At 43.0% G+C, this 24,412-nt stretch overlaps 1 protein-coding gene across 2 annotated transcripts; it reads right to left on the bottom strand.

The window, feature by feature from the left end:
• Positions 1–302: 302 nt before the first annotated feature.
• Hsd17b7 (hydroxysteroid 17-beta dehydrogenase 7) lies at positions 303–24,063 on the bottom strand. 2 transcript variants are annotated; one of them, XM_004663290.3, is made up of 9 exons: positions 23,909–24,063; positions 21,937–22,140; positions 18,540–18,632; positions 17,109–17,223; positions 12,263–12,457; positions 10,825–10,929; positions 9,464–9,520; positions 4,505–4,603; positions 303–1,313 (listed from the first exon to the last, which is right to left on the bottom strand). In XM_004663290.3, the coding sequence occupies exons 1-9, from the start codon at positions 23,941–23,943 to the stop codon at positions 1,212–1,214; spliced, it is 1,005 nt and encodes a 334-aa protein (XP_004663347.1). In that variant the 5' UTR covers positions 23,944–24,063; the 3' UTR covers positions 303–1,211. The 2 variants fall into 2 exon arrangements, with proteins under 2 accessions (XP_004663347.1, XP_044998212.1); XM_045142277.1 differs by lacking the exon at positions 23,909–24,063 and adding an exon at positions 19,848–19,977 and having other exon boundaries at positions 21,937–22,130.
• Between the last annotated feature and the right edge of the window lie 349 nt (positions 24,064–24,412).

Below are 24,412 nucleotides of genomic sequence, written 5' to 3' on the forward strand. Positions count from 1 at the left end.
CTTCTTATCTCTAGTGAGCATTACTGTTCTCCAGAAAGTAAAACATTCTTTATTCATTCATATGTGTTACTGCAGAGGGCAAGTGCTTCACTTCCCAGATGGGACGTGAGCAGGAGTTCGTAGTGGATAACATGCCTCTTCCAACACAGCTCTGAGAGAAAGGAGGGTGAAAAGCAGCCCTGTTTCTAGCTTCATCGCAAGGCAGAGGAGGGGTCTTGTAAGGTGCTGTTTCACTTTAAGAGGAAAAAAAAAACTTCATACTATAACAACATGTGGAAATTGTATCATTTTTCATTTTATTTATTTATTCAAAATTTTGATGACTTTATTCCAGATGATATGTTGGTTAAATTTGTGATTTTAACAAAATCTATGGATTTTTACCATTTTTTTCATATTAAAGGAGGCTGGGAATATGGGTCTTTTAATGTTTATAAATAAAAGTTTTCTTAATCATCTGACTCATAAATTACCATATCCTTCGACTACTGGTGTGTTTTTTGCACCAACAGATATACTATGTCTTCAACTATAAAATTTTATTGAGACTTTGAGACAATATTCGTGAATAATTTTTTGCTGGAAATTTAAATTCTGCTGAAATATGATCATGAAAATTAAGTTGTCCACGGCGAATGAATCTGCACAGTGGTATTACGGATCACTCTCCCAATAGAAAGAAGTCAAGGGGCCCAAACACATCCATATGTTGTTCCTGAGTTAACACAGCATCCACATCAAGGTTATTTGGATTCTGACAATCTTAAAAGACCCCAGGAAAATCTCGCTCATAAGAAAACAAGAAAAGAGAAAACTGATACTCAGAGAGTAACAGAACCCATCTCGTCTTGCTGGGACGGGCCAGAAGGAGGTCTGGGCTGTGCCTGGGTCACAATGACTCCAGAATGTATGTTCCATATGGAGTCACTGGGCTCCTGTTGGCAGAATGACACACACATACACTCTGCTGGGCAACCAGTCGTTCTGATTGACACCACTCTGGGGGATACTGCATTAATATTTTTACTTTGCTCATTCTTTACTCACGTGTGTGTCACATGCACAGTCTTGGAGATAATTCTGAGAGAGAGGAAAGGCAGTCGTTGCGGCACATAGTTTACTATAAACACCCGTCATCCAGCTCGGGGGGGGGGAAAGCCACGTGCCCCAGAATGTGCAGAGGGTACTTGATGCTCCTGAGAAGGTCACTGTCAGCTCCGGCAATCTGATTTTACAATGGTGGTCCTAACACGCTTTTCCAGTTCTAGTAATTTTTGGTAGAATTTTTCAGCCATTTCTTCATCTATGTCCAACTGGAAAAAAAAAAAGAAAAAAAATAGAGATGGCTAACAAAGGAAAATGAAAGGAATTTCATGTCTATTAGTGGAGGAGAACCAAACACTATGAACGAGGCCAGGAAGAAGGGCCAGAATGGCTGCCAAATAGAGACTGTTTGGAAATACTTGAAAACCTGAGGACATGCCAACTTTCATATAAACTCCAGCACTACCAAACCCGCTACTGCTCACCTCATAAGTAAGCAGAAGACAGGAAGATAAGCTGTCTGAGTGCAACCATGTGCTCCGCCTCCTATGTACTCGGTAACAGAAGACACCATCCATGACAGGAAAGGCAAAAGAAAAATGAACAACTTGAATTTCCATGAGATGCCCAAGTCCTAACTTCCATCTTCCTTTATACGGAAGTGCAGATTCCAGCTGGACTGAATGCCCTCCAGATAAGGGATACACATGTCTCAGCCTCCACTGAGGCTGAAGAAACCATCCGGCCCTGTTCTGGCCACTGGGTCTTACTTACATGCTACCTGGAGTCTCTTCAAAAGGTATAGGGCATCCCTTCTTCCCACTGTTCTCTTGAGCCAGCAGGATGAGAGCCACCCCTAAGGACAGGACGGCAGTGACCGCAAGTGCCGCCAATCTGAGAGCTGCCCTGCCAACACAGCTGCCCCTCTCCAGAGTTCTGCTTGCAAGAAGTCCAAGATTCCTCTATCAAGTCAGTATTATTTTACATTCACGTAATCCACACTCTCTTTAACTGAGAGTAAAAGCAACTTCTGAGGCCCTAAAAAACAGTATCCTTTCTTCCCCCAAAACTCAAGAACAAGTTTTTCACAAAACCACAAGACTAACTACTAAAAGCCTTTGTAACACGTGGATCTTCATCAATCATGTTAGTCTTTCCACCACTGAATGAAAAGAATCATTAGAAATTTCCTATGCTTAAGCCTACCTTTTAACAAAGGAGAAAATTGACATCCCCAAATGATTCGTAGTTAAAATATTTTCTTCAGTAAATTTCACAGAACACTAATTGAAATACCTTAAGTTTCATTTTCTCCCCATGATAAGCAAATCATTCCCCTTAAGTTACTAAACAATAAATTCAATTAAGTTCTGCAAGCTTAAAAGTGAGTTGAGGCTGGGCATGGCGGCACATGCCTTCAATCCCAGCACTCAGGAGGCAGAGGTAGGAGGATGGCCATGAGTTCAAGGCTACACTGGGACTACTAATGAGTTCCAGGTCAGGCTGGGATTCTACTTTGACAACCCCCCCCCCAAAAAAAAGTGAGTTGATTAATTTATAACAAGAGTTTGCCAAACTGTATTATGAGGGATGATAAGAGTTTTTGGAGGAAAAAAGACAAGGTCCACAAGGTGATGAATAATTTGGAAATACCAGGATAAGCTGTCACATTCATGTTTCTTTTTTTTTTTAATTTTTATTTATTTATTTATTTGAGAGAGACAGACACAGAGAGAAAGACAGATAGAGGGAGAGAGAGAGAATGGGCGCGCCAGGGCTTCCAGCCTCTGCAAACAAACTCCAGACGCATGCGCCCCCATGTGCATCTGGCTAATGTGGGACCTGGGGAACCGAGCCTCGAACTGGGATCCTTAGGCTTCACAGGCAAGCGCTTAACCACTAAGCCATCTCTCCAGCCTACATTCATGTTTCTTAACTACCTCAACAGCTTTGCGGGGCTGACACACTGTGCAAATCTCACAAGAGGGAAGACAATAAAAAACTCTACTCACATGCACTAGCTTAAGGAACTGCTTCTTGCAAACATCAAGAAACTGGAATCCCACACAGCATATTTCAGAAAGCATGGAAGAGTCAGCTTCTAAACAGGCAGTATGGGAAGCGGTGGACATGGCTGCCTGTCATTTGAGGCCTGCTGCTGATGTACAGATAAAGAGCACAAACACTCATCTCACTAACGAGATGCTGTACTTGCCTCAGTGACTCTTCAAAGTAAGTTGGATTGGGAAAATGGAGACTAGGCTCACCTTACTCATGACAAAACAACAAATGTTCCTACAGACCACCACAAATGTTCTCATTCCCTTGCATATAACTCCACTTGATTTCTTCTTTCAGAGCCTAACAACCAAAATGCTGATTTGACTTTTGTTCCCCCCTCTGTCCCCACCTGCCTCTTCAACACACCCAACTTCTACTGAAGCTGATCATTACTCAAAAGAGAACTGAACGCTCAAATGGAAGTTAACTTCACACAGAAACACATTCCATATTTCTTCCAACTTGAGACATCTTTACACAGTAACTCCATGTGTAAGACAACATGCCAATCCTATGAACACAAGACCATCATAATAAGAGGAATAGATGATGACATCAAATAAAAAACGACACTGATTGAGAGGAGGAGGGAATATGACAGAGAGTGGAGTTTCAAAGGGGAAAGTGGGGGGAGGGTAGGAATTACCATGGGATATTGTTTACAATCATGGAAGTTGTTAATTATAAAAAATTCAAAAATAAATAATAAAAATAAATGAATATAGAAAATTAACCAACAAAAAGGCACAATATTCCTCCTCAGAACTTACATGCTGATGGAGGAACCCGAGGAACAATGAGTGTTATATGAACAGGTACAATAAAGTCCACACAAAAGCACATGGCCTCATTCACAGAAGACTGGGCCCAAGCTGAGATGTAAGGATGAGGAGAAACCAGTGAACTGAAAGGTTAAGCACAGCTCAGGTGGAAGATAGGCGAAGCTGTGAGACAGGAGGAAGCAGAAAGAAATGAAAGCAGCCCATGACGATGGCAGTGATGAGTGAAGATGGGGGGTGGGTGCGGACAGGACAGCTCAGCAGATTAAAATAATTGCTGCGCAGGATTGATAACTGGAGTTCAGATCCCCAGAACCCATGTAAAGATGGACACAGTAGTGCGCATGTCTGTAATCCCAAAGCGCCAGGGGAATCCCAGCTAGTCTGACCTGCCCAGTGGCAAACTAGGGAGACCTCATCTCCAACAAGGTGGAAGGGGGGACCAACACCCCAAAGCTGTCCTCTGACCTCCACACCAGCACTGCAACACACACACACGCGCGCGCACAGAGTGAAGACTTAGGGAAACGAAGCTGTGGAGTGCTGCTCTTCGGGAGTACGAGGCCAGGGCACACATCGGCCCTGCAGCAACTTTCCTGTGACTGTGCGGACAGACTTACCTTTTGGAATGTGACATAATTACTTCCTAGGCCTGTGGTGGAACTCAAATACTTGGCCAGGGGATTGAGAGACTCGGGATTCTGGTGAGAAAGCCATACCTGCAAAGAAAGAGTGTATCAATGCCTTTCTTCTGCCCAAGTGACTGAGACATGTGGAGATTTACAGTCAGCACTTTAAAGAGCTCCCCAAAGAAATCCTACAAATTCTCTCAAAAATCATCAGCTGACTGTGATGTCTTCAGGAATGACTGTTACAATTTGCAGAAGGAATATAAGGCAGCCTTTGAAGACATAGCTAAAGTAAAACAATCAAACTTCAGCCTTTTCTTCCCTTAATTCCCATATAAATTTCATGTCATATTCACTAGCTTGTTCAGTCACTCTCAGGTCATGCCTCAGCCACGCGCAGGCCACTGCTGTAACAGTTCCTTAGCGGTAAGAATACGTGCAGACAACATTCAGAAAATGTACATGGTGCAAAAACTCTTCCTCCCTTGCCAGTTTTCCAGTCATTTCTGGAACCGACCTACTCTTATTCCCAGCTTGGGCATTCTAGCATAGAAAAATTCTTCACTTGAACAACATGTGCCCTTTTCTCTCGCTTAAATGGAAGTGTAGCAGAATTTCTCACTTGATCATTGTACCTTAGAAACATTTTGAAATTAGTGGATGTTCAGCTGTTTCATTTCTTTTCAAAAGTTACTACTTTGCAGCTGGAAAGGTGGCTTAGCAGTTAAGGCGTTTGCCTGCAAAGCCAAAGGATCCCAGTTCGATTCTCTAGGACCCATGTAAGCCAGATGAACAAGAGGGCACATGAGTCCAGAGTCCGTTCGCAGTGCCTAGAGGCTCTGGCACACCCATATTCTCCCTCCCTCTCTCTCTCTCTCTCTCTCTCTCTCTCAGATAAATAAATAAATAAATATTTTTTTTAAAGTTACTACTTTTGAAGAAATCTCAAAATTCCACTTTTGGCAAGAGCTATAATTTATATGATCAGTTTCCAACTCAAGTTGCCTACAGCCTTTGCTATTTCAAAATTACACAACAATGGATGATCAGTGCATCATTTCATGAAAGCCTATAAGGTAGACCTGGGCTAAGGGTATTCGTATGGAATATTTTGGCTCGTCTGGTCAGTGAGTCCTTGGTAGAGGCTCTATCAATTTATCTGGCTCTGAGCAGTGGAGATGTTCTTATTTCCATAGCACTGGCCAACTTATTGTAAGTTCCTAATCTGTGTCCATCAGAGTTTTTTTTGTTTGTTTGTTTTGGTTTTTGGTTTTTGGTTTTATTTTTGTTTTCTGAGCTAGGGTCTCACTCTAGGCCAAGCTAACCTGGAACCTGGAATTCACTATGTAGTCTCAGGGTAGCCTACAACTCATAGCAGTCCTCCTACTTTGGCCTCCTACATGCTGGGATTAAAGGTGTGTGCTACAACACCAGGCAGAGAGAGATAATGGTCATGTCAAGGCTATGAGCCACTGTAAATGAATGCTAGATGCATGTGCCACTTTGTGCATCTGGCAGTATATGGGTTCTGGGGAATTGAATCTGGGTCATTAGGCTTTATAGGCAAGTGTCTTAACTTCTGAGCCATTGCTCCAGCCCCTGAGTTGATTTTTTTAAATTATTTTTAAATTTATTTTTGAGAGAGACAGAGAGAGAGAGATGGGCACACCAGGGCTTCCAGCTGCTGTAAACAAACTCCATATACATGAGCCACCTTGTACATCTTGTTTATGTGGGTCCTGGGGAATCAAACCTATGTCCCTTGGCTTTGTAGGTAAGTGCCTTAACCACTAAGCCTTCTCTCTAGCCCTTGAGTTGATTTTTAATTACAGATTTGACTTATAGTTCTTTTAGTATCAAATGTGATTAAAATAGTTCAGAAACATTTGGTCCACATCCTTTGCCCATCATTCCACTAGATGGCTTTTCCTACTTTGCTGAATTCCTTATTTACCAAGAAAATTAACCTTTTATCTGTCAGATATTTTTCTTATACCTTGTGCATTAATTTAGCTTTATTTATAGTGAAGTTTTTGGTCATGCTAACTTGTATTTATTTAGCCAAAACTCAGGGTTTCTGCAACTAGTTTCTTTACAGTGTAACAATTCATTTAATTCCTCATATTTTCTTCTAGTAAATTTGTATTTTAATTTTTACATAAGTCTCTTAAGATATATAAAATACTATTTTGGTAGAAAGTAGGAGGACAGATTATATATTACCTTTGGCAACATTTGCTAAATAATTCATCTTTTTCCTACTAATTCTGGAATGTCTTCTCTATGCCTCTGCATGTTTATTGGTCTATTTCCAAACTCCCTATTCTAGTCTCCTGAGCCATCAGACTGTTTTCATAACTATACTAGGCTGATTAAAATAGCTTTTAAAACCTTAAATGCTGAAATAGGCTGAATCCTTTGCAATACTCCCCTTTCCTTTACTGATTCCTCTTTTATGGATAATAAAAATCTTAAATAGGTTAAAAAACATGCCCAAGGGTTCATAACCAGGAACTAAAGAACTGAGATTTGAACAATTAATAGAATTATAGTATCCTCACATTTTCCTTTTGCACCTGTACAAAGTTTATTTTTTATATTTTATTTTTTGTAAGCAGAGAGAGAAGGAGAGAAGAAAAATGCAGAGAGGAGAAAGAGAGGGGAGGAGAGAAAGAGAATGGGTGTGCCAGGGCCTCTAACCACTGCAAACAAACTTCAATGCATGTGCCATTTTGTGTATCTGGCTTTACATGGGTACTGGGGAATCAAACTCAGGTCATTAGGCTTTGCAGGCAAGCACCTTAACTGCTCTTTAGCCCGCAAAATTTATTTTTAAAGCTATATTCAGTAACAGTTCTTGAATCAGACTCTAAGCATAATTTTTTCTGTTATTTTATTCACCAGATCCAGTCCCAGTGTTTCGGTAAACATTCAAGGGCACTGATTTCTATAGATGCGTAATTTTATAGAAGTATAACTCTTAATCACTCATAATTATCAAAGGGAAGATAAATTTCTCTAAAAGGGAATGGCTGCTTCTCTGACACGAGAGTGAACGCCATGTGTAGTGTGCCTACTCTGCCTCTGACTCATTTTCCAGAGTTAAATTCCTCATTCTAAGCAGAAGGCCTTAGTTACTTGCTCGCGCAAACGTTGGCAAGCCCATGTTGACACAGATCACGCTACTACTTGCTCGCCAGCACTGGCATGTTTTCCCATGAACTGCACTTGCCCAGCATTTGATTTATTGGCTGCTTGAAATGCGCTGAGGCCTTCTCTGCAAGAAGTGCTACTCTCCTGTTCCTCCTCCTGTTTCAGATCAAACACCACCCACCGCGACATGTCTCCACAGAACTTATCCATGCCACCTGCAGATTGTTACACCCTCTTTGCAGAGCCTTCCTTTCTGGGCTAAATCTAAGCCAGCAGCCTCATTCTTAACCGCTGTGCCCTACCTCTTCGAATCTCAGCTCAAACTTTCTCTTTGGGGAGACAAAAGCTTACCCAGAGACTGAGAGGGGTTTATGTTCCTCATGTTGCGAGCATGCTCCCATCCATCCCTACCACTGCCTCCAACCATCGCTAGAGTAACGGGGGTGATAGTCCCCTACTCATTCTCATTATAGGAAGTTTTAGGAAGGTCACAATTTCTTAAAACTGTGACACTAACGTCATCCTACCCAAATCCACCCTGTCCCTTGCAGCTATGATCAAGACCCACTGAGTGAAAAAGTCTGCTCCAACTACTCCAGCCCCCACCTGCCCTAGGTTTTTATTGTTCTGAGGGCGCACCCCACATGTCACAGGGCTCCTTGTCATCCTATTTCATGGATTCATCCTTTTTCTAAACATAACTGTAAGCTGTTTGGTAGTAGGGGGGATTTGTGTCTTCTGAATATGTCCCACAACAGATGGTCAATATACATTTGATCTCGAGATAAAAGTTCTAGTACCACAGATGCGCAGAATGAGGAGTCCCTGAAAGACTACACGTTGACACGATTCTGGTTTGACAATCATATTAAGAACTAATTAAAATACAGTCTCAAGGCACTAACACTTACAGTCAGTGTGAGCCACAGTTAGCAGAGCGCTCCAGCAGCACGTGCATCTTACCCCCCGCGGTCCCGCTCCCTGTGCTGCACAGGGAGACCTCAAGCCTCGTTTCTAAGACCTTGTTCCTAGTCTAATGGTCCATCTTTGTCCCAACAGGACCATGCATTTGACTCTGCAATGCTTACCAAAGCAAGAATGTCAGGCCAATGTTTCTCATTTCACTCAATTTTTATTTGGTCAAGTTTAAAGAAAATCTTAAGCCAAGATACCACGGTACTAGCCTTTGAGTTTCTAGACTGAAAGGGACAAGTTTCACCCTGAATGACAACGGAACCATCAGCAGTGGCTGTCTTTAGTGCTGTCAGGTACAAAATATGCAAAAGGCATCACTGTGTGTTGCAGAACAGAGTACTAGTAACGTCATCTGCTGTCATTGATGAAGAAATGCATGTAACCCACTTGAAATTCATGCTTTCCTAAGAAAATAACTTGATCCTCTACCTCTGAGAAAGGAAAAAGACTACTCATAAAGTAACAGAGGCAGCCTTTTTGTCTTTCCTTTTACCCTATGAGATTCGCCTCCTTCATAAGAAACCATTCACTGATTGGCACCTTGCTTCACCTGACCCTTTACTGTGCCAATCCTATCGCTCCCCTGGCTGATGGTGTACTCTGCTTCTACGGAAGTGTGCAACTACAATCCTGGTAACCAGGACAGGAGTAGATGGTAAATTTCAAGTTTTGTTTTTAATGTTTTACTCCTAGTTGGATGGTCTACCTTAGTATCAGAAAGGACTTTGCCCACAGAGCTTGTTCCCATTACATTTGGCATTGTTTCTACTCCCAACAATCACTAAGCCATTATACATGCTATAAAAAAATCTAGGAACATACCAGTGCCTCTGATCCATTGTATGGTGTCAAAGTGAAAGCATTTGCAAAAAAGCGAATCTGAGAAAAAGAAAACAGACATTTTTGTGGTGGTTTAGAATAGTAACAAGAAATCATTCTTTAAATATTAAGAAAAATTGCATTTATGACTACAGGACTTGTTAAGCACTAAAAAATGAAAAATTCGGACTACAGAGATGGTTTAATAGCTAAGGAGCTTGCCTATGAAGCCTAAGGGTCCAGGTTTGACTCCCAGAACTCACATAAGCCAGACGCACAAGGTGACTCTTGCACAAAAGTTCACACATGCACACAAGGTGGTGCACATGTCCAGAGTTCAACTTTGGTAGCTACAGGCCCAAGGGCACCAATTCTCTCTCTTTTCTGCTCTCTCATAAAAAGTGAAATCAGAAAAAAAAAAGAAAGAAATACCGCCCGGCGTGGTGGCACACACCTTTAATCCCAGCACTGGGGAGGCAGAGGTAGGAGGATCACTGTGAGTTCAAGGCCACCCTGAGACTTCATAGTGAATTCCAGGTCAGCCTGAGCTAGAGTGAGACCCTACCTTGAAAAAAAAAAATCAAAAAATAAAATAAAAACCATCTAATCTCTATCATTCCAAGTCAACTACTTTTAGCATGAAGGCATCTTTACTCCTGATGCTCTTTTCTATGCCTGCACAATTTTAGAACATTTCTTCCTGATTCCTGTTAGGAGGTACATTTCCTAAAAGTAGCATTTTCCATTGTGGGCTGTAGAAACAGTGGTCTTGTAATATTCTCGAAACACACAACATAGGGGGAAAAAATGAAAATATAATCCTATCATCTGATGCATAGCCATTCCCTTCCTGAGAAGTTTTAATGCACAGGACTACAATGAAAATGCAGAGAAGGGCTGGAGAGATGACTTAGTGGTTAAGTGCTTGCCTGTGAAGCCTAAGGACCCCAGTTTGAGGCTCGATTCCCCAGGACCCACATTAGCCAGATGCACAAGGGGGCACATGCGTCTGGACCTCATTTGCAGTGGCTAGAAGCCCTGGTGCACCCGTTCTCTCTCTCTTCCTCTCTTTCTCTCTCTCCCTCTCTCTCGCTCTCACTCTCACATAAATAAAGATAAAACAAAACAAAAATTTTTTAAAAAGGAAATGCAGAGAAGTCATCCTAACATGTGTCCCAAAATTACAGAATTACTGGGACCTATGGCACATGACTAGAGAAAAGATCCTTTAAGGCAAACAGAACAAGCGGAGGACACAGGAGTGGCAATATGAAGCAGAGGTTAAGTGGAAGTCAATGCTTTAGGTCAGTTCTTAAACCACTGCATGACTGCGCAGTTGAGAAAGGAAGTGTAAGTTCACTCACCAGCCATATTACAGGCAGCAGCAGTGTCCACACAAAGGGAGGAAGAATGCCATAGGTCATATTGGTCAGTACTGTACCTGGGCACACCACACTGGAATACAGACCCTGAGGACAGAGAGAGGAGACACAGATGGTAATTCAATGTACACTGACTCCTTCAGCAAATACCAGTTAACAAAAGACATACACATACAAGCCCGAAAGGCAGGGAATGGTGAATTTATACTTTGAGCTGTTCCTGGAATTTGGTAGACTGCTTTAGCTTAAGAATCACATGCTGAGAATCATGGCAGGGAGCTAGGATGAGAAAGCCCAGCCCTCCAGAGACTTGCGGTGTAAACAACAGCCAACCTTAAAGCTGCATACTTGAGTTCTCCTTGTGATTGGCTTAACTGAAGATCAGCTTAATAATCTTACTAAGTAGAGAAGATTTTATATAAGATATTTAGAAGTCTTTCTTAGATGGCTGGAGGTGACTGCTGGGGAGACTCAAAATGCTGAGATGAAGTAAAGTTGAGTGTTTAGCACTTAATGAGGTATCTCTGTCACACCTTCCAATGGCTCAAGGATGATAGAGGAAGAGGTGGTGGAAAGAACCAAAGGATGGGGAGGAGTGCTTGGGAAAGCTGTCTTCCAGACACACAGTGGTCACCGCATTCATGACCTCCCTGTGGCAGTCATTTCCAGAACAAGACCTATATAATATTGGGCCCGTTAACAGGTTGTTGTGGACGATGGAAGAGTGAAAGAAAGAAGTCAATATAGATGAGGTTGTTGTAGATGATAGAAAATAGCGAAAATAGAAATCAATAGAGAAGAGGGAAAGTAGGAAAGAAGTGACAGTCAAGAGAATGGAAGAGTGGGTAAAGGAGGTGGTGGGGAAAATTATGTCAAAATTTTTTTTGTTTGTTTGTTTGTTTTTCGAGGTAAGGTCTCGATCTAGCTCTGGCTGACCTGGAATTCACTATGTAGTCTTGGAGTGGCCTTGAACTCACGGTGATCCTCTTACCTCTGCCTCCCAAGTGCTGGGCTTAAAGGCCTGTGCCTCCACTTTTAAGTTTTTTATTTTACTTTTAAAAAGACACAGGTTAGTCCTTTCCTTCAAGTTTCTAATCTATTAAATGTAGGTGGCTAAACTTAAAATACATGCTGCTTCTCTGTAGGTACGTATGTAAGAGCCATAGCTCTAGCTGAGCTAGGTGCTCCAGGCATCAGACAGGAGCAAAGGACTGTATGAGAACCAGAAAACTCCACCTGCAGACTTCTTTACCAGGCCCTATGAGCAACTTATCATTTCAAAAAATTCCATATCCAGAAAGTTCTCTATAAAGAGAATCTCAACCAACACAGAGCATTTGTTATTAAGGGTCTTTATGGCATCTGTAGTAATTAAGAAACCACTGTCCCGCCACATCTGTATCACTGAGACAAGCCTTACTTTCTGATTGAAGTTCCTGTTCAAAGCCACGTTCAGAAGGTCAGTGGCATATTTAGAAGAGCTGTACGGTTCCTGGCCTTTGGCGTGCTGGATGTCTTCGAGGCTGAAATTAGATTTACTCGCATTGCGAGAAGATGTCCAGATGAGCTGAGATGGACTGTCAGAGTGACAGAGAAGAGGTTCCAGTTCCCGAATCTGAATGGAAGAAAATAAAGAACAAAATGCACAAAATCTAGTGAGGGGTACAGGACAAGAATTTTGAAACTACTACATATGTATATTAGAATTAAACTTAAGTAAATGAAAGGAACATGGTGGGAACCAGGTTTGTCTTTGTTGTTAGAAGAGGCTACAAGGATCCATGCAGCAAGGGACAGATATCAATCCTAACTCATGTCTAGCTTAACAGAGACGTGGATAGTTACATATGAAATATGTGTAAGTATGCGCATAGTCATCTCTTTGGCCTATTAGCTGAGAAGGCCTTGTAGCTATCAGTATTATTGTAGCCATAAGCACCAATCTTGGTTTCAAATAACAATTCTCCAACAAAAGTAAAGTTGTGGTCTGGAGAGATGGCTTAGTGGTTAAAGCACATGCCTGCAAAGCCACAGGACCCAGGTTCCATTCTCCCGTACCCACATAAATCCACATGCACAAGGTGGCACATGGGTCTGGAGATTATTTGCAGTGGCTGGAGCAGCTGGTGTGCCCATTCTCCCTCTCTATCTGTGCCTCTCTCTCTTTCATAAATAAAATATTTTTTAAAGTAACAAGGTTCCCTTAGAGAAACAGCTGATTCTAGGATCAAGACAGGAATATATTAAAATGAGTCAGAAGCATATTTTCATGCCTGAAAGCAGGAATGTGTTCAAAGCCAAAACTAACACAAAACCAAACAATGATAGCGATGGGGACAAATCCAAGATACAGAGGAGCGATGGAATGAGTCCAAGACAGAGCAGTCAACTGGAGGACTGCACAAGGTAGTCTTTAAGGAGCTAGGTGTGGTGGTGAATGCCTTTAATTCCAGCACTTAGGAGGCAGCAGTAAGAGGATTGCTATGAGTTCAAGGCCACCCTGAGACTATATAGTAAGTTCCAGGTCAGCCAGGGCTGAAGTGAGACCCTATCTCAAAACAACAACAATAAAAAAGATAGTATTTAAGACTTCAAAGTAGGAAATTCATATCCATGAGGCCATGAGGGTATAAAATTGATTAATTAAATTAAAAATGCAAGATACATATCTCCTTTGCAGAAACATTCCAAATAATTTCAGTAGATAACCCACCTTAGTAACTTTCTTCTAAAGAGTACAGTATGGAAGCGGAGAAAGAAACAGTGACTGCACCATGGAGAAAAGCCACCTCAAGTCAAGTGATCAAGATTAACACCAACACTGAAAGGCATATTGAGAATATATGCTCTGCTATTGTTTGTTGTTTTGAGATGGCATGTAGCTCAGGCTGGCCTGGAACTTGCTATGTAGCACAGGCTGACTCTCCATCCTCCCAGTCAGTCTCCTAAGTGCTGGGATTATAGATGAACACCACCATTCCCAGCTTGAAGCTATTACTCTGGACAGGATATGATAAAGATGAGACTTGATTCTTTTGAAAACTGCATGCAGTCTAATCATGAGAAAAACTATCAGAGAAATCCCAGCTGGGGACAGTCTATAAAACACCCAGACAAAAGCGCTAAAAACTGTCAAGGTCATCAACAACATGGCAAGTCTGTGAAACGATCACAGCAAGAATTAAAAACTGAGGAACAGGACTGACTACGGACTTCAGGTAATTAAAATGTGTTGTGTCAGTTATTTTGACAAATGTTATCATCAATACAAAATGTTAACAGAGGAAACTGAGTGTACAGCACATAGGAACTCTCTGTTCTCTCACTGCAAGAATTCTGTAAACCTAAAATAACAAGTAACTACAAAGAAGTCTGCCCAGAAAGCCTGTACATGTACTTTACACTGGCCATGGGCCATCAAGACAAATGCAATCAAGCAGTGCCACAAATAGGAGGCTAAGTCGGTTAGCGGCTCCTCGCCTGCAACACCGCCTCGTACCTGGAGCTGAGGCACATGAGCTCTGCTCTCTGTGAGAACCCTGCAAGCTTGGTCGTTTTTTGTTTTTTTTTTTTTAATTCATTTTTTATTTATTTATTTGAGAGCGACAGACACAGAGAGAAAGACAGATAGAGGGAGAGAGAGAGAATGGGCGCACCAGGGCTTCCAGCCTCTGCAAACGAACTCCAGACGCGTGCGCCCCCTTGTGCATCTGGCTAACGTGGGACCTGGGGAACCGAGCCTTGAACCGGGGTCCTTAGGCTTCAGAGGCAAGCACTTAACCGCTAAGCCATCTCTCCAGCCCAAGCTTGGTCGTTTGATAGGCTGCTCCAACTAGAGATGGCTCCATTTGTATGGAGTGTTTCACAGCAACTTAAATCCAAGTTTTCACTCTTGCAGGAAATGTCAGATGCCTCGACCTGATCTGAAGAAGGTAGGAGGGAGGCACCAGAGGCCTTCACATCACCTTACTGCCACTGATAGATTGACCTACAGACACAGCAAAATGCCTATGAGAACTGCCCTGTGGCCTTGGCTCTCTGTCATTCTCCAACCCAGATTATCCACATGCTTCACTTCCTGAACAATTTAACATTCTAAACAGTAGATTCATCAGTAAATATGATTGCTAATACTATTAATGAATTAATCCTATTTAATTTGTTTTGAGACAAGGTCTCACTCAGTAGCCCAAGCTGGCCTGAAACATGGTATGTAGCCCTGGTTGGCCTTGAACTTGAAGCAGTCCTCCTGCCACTCCTCTCAAGTACCAGAACCATAGGCATGAGCCACCACACTTAACATGTAACTGAATAATTCAGAAAGAGCCGAGTGTGGTGGTACACGCCTTTAATCCCAGTACTCAGGAGGCAGAGGTAGGAGGATGGCTGTGAGTTCAAGGCCACTCTGAGACTTCATAGTCAATTCCAGGTCAGCCTTGGCTACAGCAAGATCCTACCTTGAAAAAAACAAAATAATAATAATAATAATTCAAAAGAAAGAAAATAAAGGAGATGACTATGTGAAATGTCAGTGAATTTCTGCATTGATTTTTTAAAGGTTGCATAATAACTTAATCCCTTTAATTATTTACTTCAATGCTCTTTTGTCATTGAATGTGCAATACCACATATTTCTAAACAGATTTATTAAAAGGTGCAGACCTAGCCTAGAGAAATGGCTTACTGGTTAAGGCACTTGCCTGTGAAGCCTAAGGACTCAGGTTTGATTCTTCAGGTCCCACGTAGAGCCAGATGTAAATGGTAATGCATACATCTGGAAATTGTTTGCAGTAGCTAGAGGCCCTGGCATGTTCATTCATTGTCTCTTTCTTTCTTTCTTTCTTTCTTTCTCTCTCTCTCTCTCTCTCTCTCTCCCCCTCTTGCTATCTCTAATAAATAATTAATAAAAAAAACTTTAAAAAATGTAAAAAAGGCCGGGCATGGTGGCGAATGCCTTTAATCCCAGCACTCGGGAGGCAGAGGTAGGAGGACTGCCATGAGTTTGAGGCCACCCTGAGAGTACATAGTGAATTCCAGGTCAGCCTGGGCTAGAGTGAGACCCTACCTCAAAAAACAAACAAAAAAAATATAAAAAAGGTACAGACTAAAATATGAATGCCCCACTCATTCCTGATATCCTGGCAGTCCGGTCCAATGGCATCAGTGTTGTGTTTCATTTTGACCAGTCTAAAAGTATAGATATATATGTATATATGTAAGTCTCTCTCTCCATATATATCTGTGTGTGTGCGTGTGTATACACACACACACACACACACACACATATTTATTCATTCTTTCTGTTTATACTAACAAGAGCAGATATAAGTACAAAATACTGACTTCACTTCTTTTAATGTTCTATATCATAAAATATAATAAATATACACTACTGCCCAGACAGGCCCAATTCTGAAGAAAATTAGACCCAAAACATAAAAAGGTGATAAATGATACATATAACAATTAGATACAAGTTCTGTACGGGCAAACCCAGCATCAGGAGAGTTCCTCATCACCAATCAAGACTGGGCATCACTTGCTGCAGACAGAACAGCTGTCCCTATGGCAGTGAAGCTGAGTCAACAGCCCAGAACACAGTATGTAAACTATGCATCTCATGTTTAACCTTTGATCTATGTTTCGATTGCAGCTTCCAAGTATGGATGCTTAAGAAGTCAGAATTGGGCTGGAGGAATGGCTTAGAGGTTAAGGCCTTTGCCTACAAAGCCAAAGGAGCCAGGTTTGATTCCCCAGGATTCACATTAGCCAGATACACAAGGGAGCACATGCATCTGGAGTCTGTTTGCAGTGGCTGGAGGCCCTGGCTTCTCCATTCGCTCTCTCTCTCTTTCCCTCTTTCTCTATTAAATAAATAAATAATACTGAAACAAGATGTCAGAAATCATTGTAATAAAAAAATCAATCATATATCAGTTTAATAATGGCTTACCTACTATCCCATGCTACCTCATGCCAAGCCCAGGTACTAGGACTACTTACAACTGGTGTGCCTTTTCTCAGTTATGTATATTGTATGTTTACCCACGTTCTTCATTCAATAGAGCTAATATCCAAAGAAGAAAATAATACACCCACAGACTGCTATATTCAAGCAATTGTTCAGAGTCAAGTGATCATCATATTTAAATAAACAAATATTTTAAGCTGACCATAAATTAACAAGCTTAGCAAAACTTCTCTGTAATATATCCCTTAGGACCACAGCACTAACTATGGGCTTTATAAGCCCCAAGCCTTTTTACCAGAATAAAATGGCCGAAGACATTGGTTTCAAACACCTCCTGGAGGCCATCAGCAGTGACCCTGTCATGCTGAGTCAGCAGTCCTTCAGCTGTAGAGAACATCCGGATCACATTTCTGAAACAGCAGAAGACAGAAGTATGACTTATTAAAGTTTCTTTAACTGAAAATACTGAAGCTATTCCCAACCCATCCCTCTGCATACAAACTACACCTTCCTTGACTCTGTAAGGACAGAAATCAAGGACCTGTTGTTTGGACTTGGTTACTGTATTAGGTAAGATACAAAGTGCTCCCTGTCTCCAGTGTTAACATATGGTACAAGTTATTCTACCGAATCAGGTCACAGGCAAACTGTTCTGAGGCAGTAACAGCCATGCCAACAAGAAAAAGTCTTCACCCTTATCAAAATGTCTCATCACTTACAACAGCGAATCGGGTTATTTGTGTTCTAGGAATTCTTAGAGCATCATACATCAAACCCATTAACAGTGTTTTGCAGTGAGACCAGTTTAGCATGTCAAGACTAGTAGGGGATTTGTGTGGCTTTAATAGAATAAAAGTAAAGCAAAATACAAGTATAGTAAATAGCATGCATTAAAAATATTTATTTATGAATAAGCATATTGGGTTTTTAAAATAAGACATTTCTTTTTCTTTTAATTAAGAGCATTATCGTATGAACATATTATATGAAGGTCATATTTTTTTGGGTTATATTCCCCTTCATCCAGCCCTATTCCACTGAGGACCCTCCTCAGTGGGGTTTTTAATAGTCACTGTGTGGTCATGAAATGCACCAATTTTTCCTATCACCTCGGGACGCTTACGTTCCTCTGCCCTCTGCCACAATGTTCTCTGCGCCTTGCAGGGTGTGTTACAAGCCTCCTTTAGTGCTTAGCTCTCAGCAGCCTCTGACACTCTGCTTTGATGAGTTTTGTTTCTCCTCAGTAAGACTACTTCTTCCTCTGGTTTGTGGTTGGACCTTTGTGAAAGCCACCATTCTCATGAGCATTGACAGGATCTCCGTGTTCCCTTCCCCCACCGGTCAGAGCACCTGACACACAGTGAGGGAAAGCTACCATAGCTCCATACCGGAGGCTCCCTGAGAACTTACCACCTTTACAAAGGTGCTTGCTAACAGCACATTAAGTCAGACAAATATATATATATATACCATCTAGAACTATCTGGCTATGTGAAATGTCACAAAGACCTAGAACACTGAAAAAACCATGACTTACAGAGTTCTCCATGAAAGACAAATGTTTTTCTTTCATAAGGGTTCCAACATGTCCTTCTTATACCTTCATCCTTTTCACCATCCCCTTAATTTGCATCCCCAACTTAACACCCATTCACCAGAGGCAAAAACCTAGGTGGAAAAAGGAACACCTTCCTCACAATCCACTCATCTAGAAAGCGGAAGTTACCTTGAAAAGAGGCCGCAGAAAAATGCTTTGATATTGAGCTTGGGGTTAGGCATGATCCCAGCGTTTAGATACACATAATCTAGTCTTTGAAATCTGCAAGTGAAACAAAATGATGCTGTTACACTAGCAAGACAAGACTGTGTTCTAGAGCATAGAAGATCTGAGGACAGAAAATACTTTCTCAATCAATGAGGTGCACACTAACTAGCACTGAAGTTGCCAAATTTCTTTGTCAACACATTTTTTTTCTTTAGCCATGGTAAATGTTTGAATTTTTTTCATAGTAGTTTCAATGGGATTTGACATTAAATCACCTCTATAAAAATATCTTTCCATTTTATCTTTCCAGTGAGGCACTGCAGCAAGACTTTATTAAGCCCATTCTACTCCCAACCTTCTTACAAAGCTTTTTGCCCTTTTTTTTTTTTCCAGTTCCCACCTTCCACAACAGGAGATGCACATAATGTATGGCCAACTCGACCTGACTCATCAGTGTTAAAAGGTAAATGCCAGGACAGCTACCAAAGAAGACAAGACGACCTGTGTAGCAAGCACTCAGTGCTCATAAACTGATGTGAGGTCACTGACATAAAGTGAGAAGGTGCTCCCAGTGGACTGTCTCCAGAATCCATGACACAGTGGGAAATGTGAAATGCCGACTTCAGCAAACTTTCCCAGTTTTGAACCTGCACCAGTCTTAATCTGTGTACACCTTTTGAAGTATGATCAAGACAGGTGGTGCCTGCTCCATGACACTTAGGCATCATACACACTTGGCATTATCTCCTAAAACTCCAGGCATCACCTTTGTATAACCAGGACAGGACCAAAACTACTAATATTGGACCATGAAATCCATATGTGGTTGCCAATAAGATCACACACAAGCACTTCTTGGTCATCCTACAATTAGCAGTCAAGTGGGCCAAGTTACTAAACTGTTTGAAATAATGACAGTTAATTCCATGAATTCTTCATGTAAGTGCCACAAAGACCAGGGTTCCATCCAGTGTCAGTTATTTCATTATCTAATTTACAAACTTCCACCTAAGAATCTATTTTACTAAGAATAAAGAAGAAACACCAGTTGTGGTGGCACATACCAGTAGGAAATTGCTGAAGAGGCAAAGGCAGGAGGATCATGAGTTTGAGGTCAGCCTGGGATACACATTTTAAGCCAGGCATGGTAGCACATGCCTTTAATCCCAGCACTCAGGAGGCAGAGGTTGGAGAATTGCTGTGAGTTCAAGGCTACCCTGAGACTACATAGTGAATCCCAGGTCAGCCTGGGCTAGAGAGAGACCTTACCTCAAAAAACCAAAACTGTCCCAGATCACCAAAGCAAGCTCTGGCTTCAGAACACAACATGCTCCTACACTCAAACATGAAATGACTCTTCTGTCTTCTGAGCAGATCAGAATCACGGTTTTACCTGCACCTATGTAACAGAGCAAAGGATGACAGGTGGAAAGACAGGAGACAGGGCTGGTGCTGCTTCTGCCAAAAGGAAGGGTCCTGCTCAAGCTCTCTTGGCTCCAAGTTCCTCCAGGTGAATAACTGAAGCTACCCTTCGCAACCACTGATTATGGGATAAGCCTTGATCTAAGCACTCTGATCCCCCTGCCTCTACCTCCCCAGGGCTGGGATCACAAGCAGGCACAGAGGTACTAGGGACAGAACTCAGGGCTTCAGGCATACCAAGAGCACGTACCCACTGAGCCACACCCCCATCCCAGGAAAGTTTCTCATTTCTTTTTAATATTTTATTTTTATTGATTTATTTATGGGGGAGCAGACAGAGAAAGAATGGGTACACCAGGGCCTCCAGCCACTGCAAAAGAATTCCAAATGCATGTGCCACCTTGTGTACCTGGCTCATGTGGTTACTAGGGAGCCCAACCTGGGTCTTTAGGCTTCGTATGCAAGTGCCTTAACCATTAAGCCATCTCTCTAGCCCAGTTTCTTGTCTCTTAAGGGTCCCAATTATAAAAACTGTTTACAAGTTAATTATTCTGGATAGCCAGGGGCTTAAGCCCTATTTTAATGATAAATTTTTCTTGAAATTCTTTAAAAGGATGTTAAGTCTCCATAGGGAAACTGCTCTATATATCTATGTACACTTTTTAGTACTTTTCTAAAGAAATATATCCAAAACTCTACTTCTTCTTATACGAAATGGTTATCAAAAAAAATACTAGGCAGATTTGAAGAAATTTTGACTTGTCTAAGAAACAAAATTTCTAAAGAAGTAAGAAGAAAACAGTTCTCCAACCAAACTGACTAAAATAAAGATGAAGTGTATTACTACTGTATTAGTTTCTTCACTTCTGCAAGGTCAGTACTTGCTACAGAATCTAATTTAACTATCTAATGAGTTGGGTATGTGGAGAAACAGCATGTCAAAATTCAAATGAGTTATAATTACTTAAGCCAGTACAACTGATCATACATCAGTCTATTCATAAATCAACTTTCATGAGATAATTATGACTATGATTAAGAATGAAAATGTGTTTCTGAATCATGTTGCATCACTCTATACAGATCACCTCAGCATAACTTATTTATTTATTTATTTATTTGAGAGAGATAAAGAGACAGAGAGAGAGAATGGGTGCACCAGCCACTGTAAATGAATTCCAGAGGCATGTGTCATTTTGTGCACTTGGCTTAGGTGAGTCCTGGAGAACTGAACCTGAGCCTTTAGGCTTCACAGGCAAGTGCCTTTAACTGCTAAGCTATCTCTCCAGCCTTTTTTTTCCCTTGGTTTTTTGAAGTAGGGTCTCACTCTAGCCCAGGTTGACCTGGAATTCAGTATGTAGGCTCAGGGTAGCCTCAAACTCACGGTGATCCTCCTACCTCTGCCTCCCAAGTGCCAGGATTAAACACATGCACCACCACACCCAACCTCTTATTTTTTTTTAATTTTATTTACCATAATTTTTTTGCATGTGTGTGTATTCATATGCACATGGGTGTGCATGAGGTGGGTGCATGTGTGTGTGCTTAAGTGTAGAGGCCAAAGGCTGACATCAGGTGTCTTCCTCTATGACTTTCCATCTTATTTTTTTGAGACAGGATCTCTCCCTGAACCTAGGGCTCCCCAGTTCAGCTAGACTACCTAGTCAGCCAGCCCATGGCATCCTACCTCCACCTCACCAATGTTGGGATTACAGGCACATACCATCACACTCAGCTTTTACATAGGTGCTGGGCATGCAAACTCAGGTCCTCTTACTTGTGGGACAAGCCCTTTACACACTGAGCCACGTCCCCACTCCACCATGAGTTCTTTTTGTAATGCACCCACTCCACTCACAGGTTTTCCTGTCCTTCCTTATTTTATAAGTGTTACACCACGCAATCATATGAGAAAAGCCAGCAGTGAGAGACCTACCTTTGCTTAAGTTCCTCTGCAGCCTGAACCACTGACTGCAGCTTGCTGACATCTACCTGCACAGTGGTGACCTCAGCCCTGGGGTGAGAGGCCAGCAGGGCAGCACGGACGGCTTCCGCTTTGCTCATGTTCCTGCACGCCAAGCACAGGTGAAGTTCACGGTCTCCCGCCAGCAGCCTCTTGCAAAGGGCAAGGCCGATGCCACTGAGAAGACAATTCAGGCACAGGACAGGCATGAATGGAGATGGTGCCCTATTAGGCATTCCCCTCTGGCTCAAAAAAAAAAAAAAAAAAAATCACTTTTGTCAATCTGAGCTCCAAGGACGACAGAAAATACTCAAAGTTTGTAAAGGGCGGAATCCCCCATGCTAACAGACACTTGCTCAAGCTCATGTCCACTTCTCCCCATCTAAAAAGAAGTTCAACAACACAATCACTAAGGGATACTTTTAGGGGGCAGGGAGGATACTTAAGTTGTTGATAAAGATAACTGAACAGATTATCAGCAACTACTGTAAAGAGGATCTCATTTGCTGAGTGTGTTGTGTGCCTGCCTAGGCCCCCAAGAGCAAGGATGCTAGCACTACAAGGACTTCCAGGAATCCCTAGGAAGTGGAGCGATGAGGCAGGAAGGAAAATCTCCTCCAAACATTAATCATAACCAACAGAAAGACAAAAGAACGCAACATTATCATATAACTATTAGACGGATACCAAGAAAGGGAGGCAGCAATGAGTACGCCCAACTCTAAACTCATTTAGAAAGAGTGCTATGAAAGTGCCCAGTTAAGCTGGAGAGATGGTGTAGCAGTTAAGGTGCTTGCCTGTGAAGCCTAAAGACTGAGGTTCCATTCCCCAGTACCTATGTAAGTCAGATACACTAGGTGGTGTTTGCATTTGCCGTGGCTAGAGCCCTGGCCTGCCCATTCTCTCTCCCTCCCTCTCCCCCACCCCCTCCCATGCCTCTTTCTCTTAAATAAATAAAATACTTTTAAAAAGAATAAAGTGTCCAGTAGATGGGGACAGCAGTCACATTGGTAGTAATGAAAACCTGGTGTAAGTTCTTTCCTTCCAAGACTCAAGTCATTGCAGGCACAGAGAGCCTGCGATCATCACCTATCTGTTCCAAGAGCAGCCCTTTAATATCTATAGATTGCACTTATCATTATGCCAATGGAGTGTACACAAAACCTCACCTCTGTATGCACCTTCAGCATAAGAAGCACTTTATCAGCCGACCTAAAGGAGATGGCACGCTAATAAAATGCCCATGCCAGACACCTACCCAACTGGCTCAGGTAGCAGAAAGTGGTTAGAAAACTGAAATGGGATTTAATATAGCCTGTTTTAGGCCCTCAGAGACACCAATGCATCCAGCAGAAAAAGTGTAGCTGGAGTCATCCTCCACACATTCTTCATGGAAGTACAAATGACAAGTTCAGAAGGCAATACAGCGGGCTGAGGGTCCACGTGGGCGAGCCTGATATAGTGAAAGATGAGCGGGTGACTGCACCAGGACGCAGACCTGGAAAAGTTCCTGTACATTCCACAGGAACGTAAGTGTCCTAGAGCTGGTGCTACGTGGGATGAGATATTCTCGCCAGTGTCCTAAAGTTCTCGGGTGTTGACATGTTAAACATGTGGAGGACAAGACAAGGCACGTGCTCAGGAGTACCGGGGACCGGCTGGCACTCTCTGAAGAGTGGGGGGAGCGGGGTCCGAGCCTGGAGAAGCGCAGGCTCCCCACGCTAACCGGCGCTCTGGAAGCTTTGACCCTGTCATGTATCATTCAGAACACTGGGCAGCGAGCAGCTGCAGAGACCGGGCATGACCCCCAGAGACCCAGAGACCAGCAGGTCGGGGTGTCCGCCGAGACCCCTTCCTAGGAGAGGCAAGGCCAAGGGTGGGCGCGGCCGGAGTAGCCAGAGGCGGGGTGCAGCCCTCCGCCGAGCCCTCCCGGTGCAGGCCTCACCTGCTGGCGCCGGTGATCAGAGCCACCTTCCGCATCTTCGCGCTCCCGGGCACCGCGCGGAAAAGCGGGACCTCCGCTGCTTTCCCAGGGACGCCGGGACGCCGGACCCCGACCCGTGGCGCCCGCGCGCACCTCTACCTGCCGCGGCCGGGACCTTGGCGTCACCCACTCTCCGTGCCCGGCTGACCAATGGCAGTGGGCCCGCCGTTCACCACGCCCGGACCGGGTGGGGTGAGGTAGGCCGAGGGGCGGAGCCTCGTGGCGCAGGGACCGGAGCCAATCCAGGCAGTCCCCGCCCCCTGGAGGCGCGGGGCTCCGCCCCCGACGGGGGCGTGGCCGGAGGAGCGCGGGGAGGGCGTGGGCGGAGCCAGCCTCCAAGGCTGTCAGGGCGTTTGCACCGTGGGTTAAGGGAGGGAAGCGTTGGGTGCAGGATCTGAAGTCCACGCTTATCTCTATGCATGTGCAGATCCAGCTTCGGATAGTCCAGACCTCCTCCTCCTCCTC

The sequence above is a fragment of the Jaculus jaculus genome, chromosome 1 (genome assembly GCF_020740685.1).
Source record: "Jaculus jaculus isolate mJacJac1 chromosome 1, mJacJac1.mat.Y.cur, whole genome shotgun sequence".
Lineage (NCBI taxonomy): Eukaryota > Metazoa > Chordata > Mammalia > Rodentia > Dipodidae > Jaculus > Jaculus jaculus.

Excerpts from the sequence above, each read along its gene's own strand:
- Hsd17b7 (XM_004663290.3), bottom strand. The coding sequence starts at position 23,943 with ATGCGGAAGGTGGCTCTGATCACCGGCGCCAGCAG. Across the intron at positions 12,458-17,108 it reads TCTTCGGCCATTTTATTCTG|ATTCGGGAACTGGAACCTCT; the intron begins GTAAAAAGGCTT and ends TCTTCCATTCAG. Across the intron at positions 1,314-4,504 it reads ATTATGTCACATTCCAAAAG|TTGGACATAGATGAAGAAAT; the intron begins GTAAGTCTGTCC and ends TTTTTTTTCCAG.